Source organism: Acanthisitta chloris, unplaced genomic scaffold (genome assembly GCF_000695815.1).
Source record: "Acanthisitta chloris isolate BGI_N310 unplaced genomic scaffold, ASM69581v1 scaffold1576, whole genome shotgun sequence".
Lineage (NCBI taxonomy): Eukaryota > Metazoa > Chordata > Aves > Passeriformes > Acanthisittidae > Acanthisitta > Acanthisitta chloris.
Window position 1 is genome coordinate 1 of NW_008678473.1, and position 10,310 is coordinate 10,310.

At 39.4% G+C, this 10,310-nt stretch overlaps 1 protein-coding gene across 1 annotated transcript; it reads left to right on the forward strand.

Moving 5' to 3' along the window:
• Positions 1-356: 356 nt before the first annotated feature.
• On the forward strand, positions 357-10,000 carry LOC103804266 (zinc finger FYVE domain-containing protein 26-like; the record flags this gene model as incomplete). The annotated part of the gene is made up of 9 exons (XM_009076868.1): positions 357-1,093; positions 1,650-1,846; positions 2,716-2,820; positions 3,361-3,483; positions 4,220-4,396; positions 5,569-5,815; positions 6,992-7,090; positions 8,760-8,917; positions 9,831-10,000. Coding segments are annotated over 9 exons (2,013 nt in total), but the record flags the coding sequence as incomplete, so codon positions are not given.
• Positions 10,001-10,310: the final 310 nt, after the last annotated feature.

The following is a 10,310-nucleotide window of genomic DNA, read 5'->3' on the forward strand; positions in this document are numbered from 1 at the left end:
ACCTTGATGATTCTAGGATTCTATGAAATTACTAGCTCAGGCTGTCATGGAAATTGTCTGGTTTGACAAAGTAGCTTTAAAAAAGACAAACATTAATGGTGAACTCTTTCAGTGGCTTGCATTTAGGTAGAAGTCAGTGTTTGAGGGATAAGTTCCTTTTCTGTAAAGGAATTGCAGCATAAGCTCTGAGTTATTAATGTCATGCTCTATGCATTTTTTTTCTTCTCCTGTATGTACTTATAAAGAATATTAGGGAGCATGTGTTCTCAAAACATTTGGAAGATTTGTGAAAATATGTAATTGTAAAGTGCCTTTTATATGTGCTGAGTAAGCTGGTTCTGTTTTCAATCCTGCAGACTTTCTTCTCTCTTGGCTAAAGAAGAGTTGAACTTGAATGTGCAGGAAGTTATTGTTAACTGTTGCTGTGAACCACTGTCCTTGTGCAGTGCAAGGCAAAGCAGCCAAGCAAAGTCTCTTCTGACAAACATCAGCAACTTGGCACACCAGTGTGCCTACCACTGCCTGCCAGATGTTGAAATACCTATTCACAGCTCTGCAGTTGCCTCTGAGGATATCTCCACTCAGGCCACATCCCCTCTGAGTGACTTGAGCCAGCACATACTGACTGCCTCCTCCCTGGACTTCCTAAAGTCTCAGTCAAAGCTAATGGCCACAGTGGCATGTCTAAGTGCATCTAATATCCAGAAAATTTCCAAATCAAGTTTGTCTTGGATGGAATTTCGGGGCAAACGAGAGGTGCCTTTAGGTTTGGAACAAATTTCCAGAGAGTGTGAGGCATTGTTGAAGGAGTTCCCAATATTGGAACAATTTCTTTTTGCTATGTTTGAGCCACTTCGGAATCAAGAGGAAGGAAACAGTTTGGCTACTGTCTTCTCTGGCAAGATATACATATCTCTGGTGCTCCTAGGATTGCATTCTACCACAGCTGTTAAAGTATTAATGGGAGTCTTTGAACAATCTCTTGCTGCAAAGGACTGGGACAGAGCACTGAAGGTCTTGGATCTGTACACTCAGAATGTGGAGGAGATGGTCATTGTGAAGGATGCTGTGCTGAGCTGTGCAGCTGCTGAAGGTAAGAAGGTTAAGTCAGGCCTTTATTCCTTCATCTTTTTTTTTTTCATGAAGAATGCAGCCTGAATCAGGAGGTAGAAACTAAAGTAATGGTCCTTGGGCAAATACAAAGATGGACATAGATCCTTTTCCTTCCGTCATCCTGCATTTGCTTTCTCTAATGGTGTAGTTTCTGCCTCACAATTGGGCAAATCCTGACCAATTTAGTACAAGAGAACTGGAATGCACCTATGATGTTACTTTTATTTGAAGAGCTGTATACATCAGGAGACAATAATCATAGTACTGTTAATGGAACATCCCTTACAGCGGTGTCATTGTCATGCATGGCTGATATATCCTGTGAAAGGAAGTGCCTTTTGGAGTCTGAATAGTAAGTATGCAATGTTGACTTTGGTTGCTTCCCAATAATCTGATGCTTACGGTGACTCTCACAGATTTTTTTTCAGCCCTGTACATCCTTTGGTGATGTGATCCAGCAAGGATAAGGATTTTTAAAATTTATTTTCCAAATTATAGAAATTGAATGTCAAACTAGTGTTTTGTTTCCTCCACAGATAAGGATGGTTGGCAATACTTGTTCTCAGTGAAAAATGCAGTGTTGAGAAGTAGGCTGGCCCTGCGCTGTCTGGACAAGTGGCCCCTTGATGCCTGTTTGGAAATCCTGGCTTATTGCATTTCTGATCTGGGTGTAACTAATGAACTAAAAGCCAATCTGCAGAGCAGGAGGAAAGAACTTCAGGTTTATCAAAAGGTACAAAGTTGTTCTTCAAGTAGCTGGTGAGATGAAATCGGCAGCAGGGAGCAAATACACTTGTGCTCTGAGAATTTTGAGCCCACGGTTCCTTTTTTAATCATGATAGCTTTTGAAGTCTTTCCTCCAAAACAGTTCATATTAAGCATTGTACTGTCCAGTTTACACTGGGATTCCATACTTCACAACTTTCCCACTCTCCTATTAGCATTCAAGTCTGCAAACATGATTAGATGCAAACACTTCTGTGAGGTTGCTTGTTTTGCAAAGTATTTGTTTTTCCATTCTATATAGATACTAGAGCCTCTGGAAGCTTTCCATGGTAATTCATCATTTTACAAGCTTGAGGAATGCAGATATGCCTAGATATAGTGTACAAGACTAGTTGTCCAATGAGCAAGTCTGTATTGCAAGTCAGTTCTTCTAAGTGCAGAGTAGTGCAGATAGCCAAGTTAAGTCAGACTAGCTGGTCTGGAGTTCAGCACAGACTGAACAACCAAACAGCAAAAAAGGATCCCAGCTGAGCTCTGTCTGGTTGGAGTTCTGTTACCTGGCAGTTAGCTAAGTTGTCTCTCTGTTAGTGCCAGCAATGTACTTCTATATCCAGAATTGTTGCCATCTAATCTTTCAAAAACCTTCTCCTATAAATGTGCTTTGTAGACTCATATATTTGAGAAAATCGTGTAATTTTTTTTTGGAATGCAAGGGCATTACCTCATCCTAAAAAAGGGCTAGAGATAAATGTGGGCCTCCTTTTTGACTTTTTATGAAGCAGCCCTTGATATGATTAGTTCAACTGTTTTCTTAGGCTGTTGATTGCCATAGATTAAGCTTTTAATATTTGTGCTGCTCAATATTAACTTTTTCAGATATTGAATGTGCAAAACGAACCATTGTGGAGTGACTGGCAGGATCTGAAAAAAGCCTGCACTGATGACCCCCAGGCTGTCATGAATATCATTCTGAAGGCAAAGGTTAGGCATCATCATGTGAATTTTGTTGAATGCATTAAACTTTGAGCAGATAAATTTGTTAAAATAGTATCTTAAAACACTGATCAGTGGAGTTTACCTTGGGAGGTAATACAGATACAAAGATCTGTGTTAATGTTTAGATTTATGTGTAGTTAATAATTCTTAAGTTTAAGTTGCAACTCTTACTCTGAGGTATAACCTCTTCTTTTTTTAATTTTGAAGATTTTGATAGCATGACTTTGGGGACCATACAGGATTGATTATTAGGTAAATGGCAATACTGTAAATCTGGTGGCTTTAAAAATGTCTCTCTAAAAAATAAGTTGCGTACTGTGAGATGAGAAAACATTTTCAATGCTAGCTGTGACTGACAAAATAGACTATCATCTTCTTCCACTTGTCAATGTAATTGCATGTGGGTGAGGAGTTTAAGCTGCAGAATTTCTTGAAGTTGATCAGAACTTTGGAGAAATAGCTGTATCACGAAGGGTAGAGTTTGTCCTTTTGTTTTTACTTTTTTTTTTTTGGTAACTTCTTTAGGATTATGAGTTGTGTGAGGAATGGGGACACTTGTATCCTGTCCCAAGAGAAGACTTGATAAACCTACACCGTGAGCACCTTCTCCACCTACTGGAGATGGGAGAAATGGAAAAAGCCTTACAGGTAATAACAAGACTCTCTCAGCCTTTCATCTGCAGGTCAAATAAGGTGACAACTGTTTTCCCTGCCTACTTTGAATGTGTTTTCATGGTCTGCTTGGTTTCACTCTTAAGAGATGCTATTTTGCTTAGATATGTTTTCAGGGTCCTGCCTCTCCCCTGCTCTGCTTAAGGGAAAATCCAGCTTGGCAATCTAGTCCTTGGACCTAATAGCATAAATTCGATTTGCATGGAAATACAAGGCTCCTTTTATTTGAAAAATCATAGTGAAGCATGTCTGTGCTGCATAAGCAGGAGAATCAGAAGTATAACTAATAACATGAGTTGGTCAGTTGTGCTTCAGTGTCCAAATTAGTGAAGAGTGAACTCTTGGTTTTAATAATTATGGAGCTGTTGTTAATAACAGAGTGTGTAGAATAAAATGGAGGCTCTTTCAGACTATATAGCTTTGAAAATACTCTGAAACAAAGTGAAGATTTCTGATCACTGCACCTTCTGTTCTATTCCTTGCTTAATTTTTTGCTTACTTTAAATACATTTTGATTAATAAGTGGAGAAAATAGGCAGTGAGTAGTCTACAAATGGGTTATTTTAAATCATCCTTACATATGTAAGACACTCATGTAAATTAATTTGCTTGCTGGACCATTGTACGGTAATAATCTGTCATGGCTGCCTGTTATAAAGGCTTCTTTCCAGAAACCTAGTAGGGTTTCACAGTATCTTGTTTGGTTTTGTAGCTTTTACAAAGAATTGAAGACCCTGGTGTTTGCCTTGCTATCAGTGAACAGTCCCTGGACCAGCATCCGAACTTGGCAGCCTCTCACTTCTTGGCTGATTACCTTACAGCTCACTTCTATGCAAATCTGACGACAGCGCGCCGCAAGGAAATCCAGGCACTCTATACAGGATCAAAGGTGGGCACAGCTGCACAGTGGGAATCATGGCAATATATAATTGTATAAGTAATTTTATAATGCATCATGTTTACATAATATAAAAAGTCTGTAGGTTTTGCCAGAGCATTCTCACCATACCACATCTAAGATCATGAGTCTCAGGATCCAAAGGAGTATTAGAGGTGGCTTAGAACTTCTCTTCCCTTTCTCCATCTTTGTAGCTCCATATTACGAGGTGGTTGTAACTCCCAATACAAATAGAGCAGTCTTGTGTGTGAGCTGTAAGGAGTGGAGGGACATACAGGCTGGAAGAGGGTAGGGTGGAATAAAATGAAATTGTGGTGTTTATCAGAACAGTTGTTATCTTGTTCCCAAGTGAAGAAAGTATCCTCAACTTACTCTCCATGTCGGTAAGACTAAGTGCCCTACATATGCCCACCTGTATGGAGGTCTTTGACACTTACATGACATGTTTCTCCCAAGTGCCTTCCAGAGGCAGACAGTATTGCTCCTCTTTCTGGATAGGCATTACCTTTACAGAAGTCATACAAGTTCTGTGCTCAGCCTGGGAATAGATGTAGTAATAAGTAGATTTCCTTAGTTGAATGCATTACATGTAAACAAAATGCAGTACTTTTGGTAATGTTTGTTTTGTTGTAGGACAGTAAACAGTAGCTTGCGCCAGCGTGTGCCCCAGTATTTTGCTGGGCTTCTTATTTCCTTACTGCTTCCTTTTGAAGACATGATTTTATTTGAAAAGTGTCCTTAGTAACTGTTCATCTAGAGAAGATTTGCTCTTATTTTCTCCTTTCAACGTTTTGTCAAATGATGGAAGGATTAGGATTGGGATAATGTGCTCTTTATAAGTTTATTTTAATAAGAGAAGGTGCCCTACTCTGCTGCAACATAGTTGTCACAGGGTCACAAAAGGCTTTCCACTTTTCGTTATCCTCTGAAATGAAGCAGTGTTTTATAGAATGGAAAGGGGAAACTAAGTAATTTCTGCAAATCCACTCAGTAATTCTTAACAGAAGTACGAATGGATCTGAGAAGACCCACCTCCTTGTTTTTGTCCTCCAGCTGTTATTCCATTCCCTTGTTAGCTACTGTGCTAGTTTCTTGTCTTTAATCTCACAGAAACAGAGATTTGAAGGTATGTAATTGTAACATATGCTTTCTTCTTATCTCAGGTGCTGCTGACTCTGCCTGAGCTCTCCCGTGTTAACTACTTCCACCTCTCCTCAAGGCCACTGCTCATGCTGGAACAGCTCCTCATGAATATGAAGGTGGACTGGGTAGCTGCTGCTGTGCAGACACTGCGCCAGCTCTTAGCTGGGCAGGAAGTTGGTTTTACTGTAGAAGACATTGACAATTTGCTTTCCAAGTATGCAGAAAAAGCTCTCAAGTTCCCTTTTGCATTAAAAGAAAAGAGATCAGGTGACTGTCTATCAGAATGCTGTTTTACACGTGGGAAAGAAGGGTCAATATCCCCGAGAATCATTTCAGCAATCATGTCACATTTTTAGATGTGTCTCCAATCTCCCTCTAGCCCAGAACATGTTATTAAAGCCTTTGCCTTTCTTGTAAATAGATGTTTTCAAGGAGCAGCCGCTTCAAAAGTTTCTTGGACATTTCTCTGTTGCTCCTTCTTGAAGTTTTTTTCTTGTATCACGTTCATCCATTTTATTTTGTTACCATTTAATGCAAGTTCACTGACAAGTTAAGCATTTCTAAAACCTGCGGCCAACTGCATCTCCCTTCAAATAGAATGGGGATTTAATCTTCCATAGTATTTCCTCCTACCAGAGTCCTATTCCTTTTTTCATATAGAATACTTTTAAACTTGTAGCTCTGATGAACATAGTCAGTACAGTTCTTTCTGGTTTGCCAGTCCCCTCTCATCCATGTTGTGTTTGGGTCTCCTACATTTGGCTCTCCTTTGTGGGGTTGTAGGAACAGCAGAGGGTGCTGCAGATCCAAACCAGTGCTTGTGTGATATTCTGTTAAAAACACACGATGTGTGTACCTATCTACAGCCATTTATACCTACAGATATGGTACCAGCTTCCTTTATGCCAGTTTCCCAATGTTGGCTTAATTTTGTGATCTAACGATGCAGCCCTTGCTAACATAAAACCATCAGACTTATCTATCCTTTCCTGCCAGATGACCTATAACTTTGTAGGGCCCTTGCTAATATAAAAGCATCAGACTTATCTGTCTTTCGCTGTCAGATGACTTTGCAGGTATTGTGTTCTTCCATGCAAAGCATTTAATATCTGGCATGAGCATCTTGTGTCAATCAATTGTTTTGACATCTGATACTTATTCTCCTCTGTATTATTCCTGTACCTGTCAGTGCACCATTGCTTTGATAAGGATCCATTTCTGTGTTTTTTAGCTCATTGAATTTTATATAGTTTTCCATTGACTGCTGTGGACTAATTTTCATGAAAATAATATTTCGTTATCACATAGGTAATCCCGTTTTGTGCTGACATTCTTATGTATTCCTGTGAATGGAATTCTCTAATCTTCTTAAAAACAGGCAGATGTATTGTCCAGTATTGTCTTCTGATTTTTATTTTTATTCCTTTCTTCCCTTTGTCCTAGATTCTCTGATACGTGTCCAAGAAAGTCTCAATCAGGTATTGGAATGTGAAGCGTTGTCTAAATTAGGATCATCAGAACTATCTCCTGTCAGCTTTACTGGTAAGGTTAAGACCTTGTTGCCTGTCATGGTTTAACCCCAGCAGCAACTAAGTACCACACAGCTGCTCACTCACTCCCCCCACCAATCCCTTCCCAGGTGAGATGTGGAAGAGAATTGGAAAAGGGTAAAACCTGTGGGTTGAGATAAGAACAGTTTAATAACTGAAATAAAGTAAAATGTAATGATGATGAAAAGGGAGATAAGAAAATAAGAGAGGAAAATAAAACCCAAGAAATACAAATGCTGCACAATACAGTTACTCACCACCTGCTGCCCAATGCCCAGCCCATTCCCCAGCAGGGATCAGCCCCTCCCAGCCAGTTTCTCCCACTTCATGCACTGAGTATGATGTTCTATGGTATGGAATATCCCTTTTTATCCAGTTTGGGTCAGCTGTCCTGGCTTTGCTCCATCCCAGTTTCTTGTGTGTCTCCTCACTGGCAGAGCATGGGAAACTGAAAAATTCTTGATTTAGAGTAAACACTGCTTATCAATATCAGTGTGTTATTAACATTATTCTCCCACTGAACCAAAACACAGCACTGTACCAGCTACTAAGGAAAAAAATGCCTCTATCCTGACTGAAATCAAGACAGTGTGATTTCAAACTGTTCTTATTTGTTTTCTTCTGGTTTTTTTTTTCTTCTGGATCCTAACTTTGGTTTTACAGCAGAAATCTCATTCATGTTGTATTTTTCCATCATTCTTTTGGTCCTTGATGTTATTGTTTTACTAGGATCCTTCTTGTGACCTGAGGAAAATAGCACACCTTGTGTTGTCTGAGAGACTCCACTCACAGTCCTCAGACACAAATAAATAGAAACAAAGTAATTTAAGCCAAAACAACTGAAGAATATTTGTGGCTAAAAAAAAATCACAAATTTTTCTATAGGTGACATGTTGAACTTTTCAATTAGCCTGTAATGTAACTGGCTCACATCATATAAACTAAAAGCCTATCTAATACTGTAAACTTAATTCAATGAGTATTTCATTGGCAAGGTCAAAGATCCAAAGGTCAAAGACTTAAACTCATTCCTCTGTGAACTGATTTCTCCACAGTAGATTGAGAAGGGAACCAGAATAGGGAGGGATATGCTGTTACTAGCCATACTGCTAGCCATACCAGCTCTCCTAAGATAACAAAGGCAACTCTCAGTCTTCAGGAATGTCAACACTCCTAAGATAACAAAGGGAACTCTCAGTCTTCAGGAATGTCAACACTGGGTATCCTTGAGATTCTATTTTATGCTATGCACACAATTGGTATCCAATGACTGGGGTGTTTTTTCTTTCTCCTCTAAATCTCTGCTTGTGATACAAGAGCAGATGTTGACAAGTTGTCTTACACTTCTCTGACTGTTATGGTAAAGGTCTCTTAATAAGTATGTACTCTTGCTGATTGGTATTGAAGTACTGTAAGGTTACAAACTTACAATTTTAGCTTAAAGCATATAAATTCCTTACATGTTCCTCTGCCATGCCTACCCAAAAGATAATGGTAGTCATCTTGTGGGCCCGTTACTCTGCCATGCCTACCTGAAAGATAATGGTAGTCATCTTGTGGGCCAGAAAGATCTTACAGCCTCAGTGAGTCTGTAGCATTTTCTAGTACGGAAGATTCCATTAAAGAGCTCAAATCCCATTCCATGTTTTTCTCATTTTCAGGTGTAACCATATCTGCAAGTCCCAGAGACAGAAGTCTGCAGCAGAATTTGTTTCCTCAAGAATTTGTGCCTCCTGAGAAGCCACCACCAAAGCAGCAATGGATACCTGATGACACTGAAACTATATGTATGGTTTGCAAAACTGAACGTTTTACTATGGTAAGGAGCAAAAACTAAGTACAGACATTCATAGGACTGTGACCTTAATATGAACAATTCCTCATCATCTGTTTCCTAAGAGACACTAGCTACTTTAGCAAATTTGCCTGCATGACCATAGGGCCTGACAAGAATGCCAGTCCTTTGATACTTAACCCTTGGTTTCTGTTTAGAGTAGTTGAGGCAACAGTTAGCTCCTTGCAGAGTTCTGTAAAGTGATAAAGCCTAAAGAGGAAATCTGGACATCCAAAAGAAGATAACTATGAGATCTCAAAAATGACTAGTAACAGCAGTACTAATATTTCAAAAGGCTGTCTAGTTGACTGTGCTGGCAGGAAATAACATGATCATCATTTATTTCAGATTACCTATATAGAAAATGAAATCTTTGCTGTTGGTTACACTTTTCTAAAACCTATTGTTTCATAGAGTACTTGAGCAACTGCATTGTTGCTCTAAGGGAGAAGATTAGTTTTTAACTTTGCAGGTGTGCTGGCAGCCTTCTGCTTGGAAACAGTAGTTTTCTCAAAGTATCTGTGGCTTTCGAATTTGGAAATTACTAAGATGGTGTCAGAAAAACAGTCTAATACAAGTTTCTAACTTTTCCAAGACATGATCTGATTAGCATTGTGATCAAAATCAGGGCAATTTAAATAGTGGAAAGCCCAAGACTGCAGCAAACATACTTTAAATACTGGTCTCTGGGTTTTGGGTTTGATTTTGTCTTTGTCATGCCACCTTCAGAAAGGAATTGTAAGAGGGAGAATCGATCATTATATAATTCTGAAGAGCCTTATCCTACGTGGTGTTTCCTCTCTTCAAATGGAGTAAGTTTACTCAAGAGAGGAGACAGACAGAGGAGGGGACTTAAGTAAATTCTTTTTGTGGCTCATCCATGACTTCTTTTGCTTAGTTTAACAGGCGCCACCACTGCAGGCGCTGTGGGAGGTTGGTATGCAACTCTTGCTCCACCAAGAAAATGGCAGTAGAAGCTTGCAGGGAAAGTCTGTCTCGTGTGTGTGATCAATGCTATAGCTACTACAACAGAGAAAACCTGCCTGGCTTGGTACAAGACACAAGCACGTAAGTCTTTCTGTTCTAGTTCCCCTCAGTTTCATGGACATAGCAAAGTACATGAATGGAGTGAGAGAGACATAAGCATTTGGATTTATCTGGATAATATAACATCAGCTTTTTGGCCTCCAGCTGTTGGGATTTTCAAGTTTGATAGGTGTGGGAATGTTTATGCCTCAGTTTACTTGCTATGTTAGAAACAACATCAGAGGGTCAGGCAACAAAGTCTTTAATTCTTTAAGCAACAAGTGTTCATTAACCTAAGAACTGAATACTCTGATGCAAAACATATTCAGCACAAACTACTACAGTGTAACGA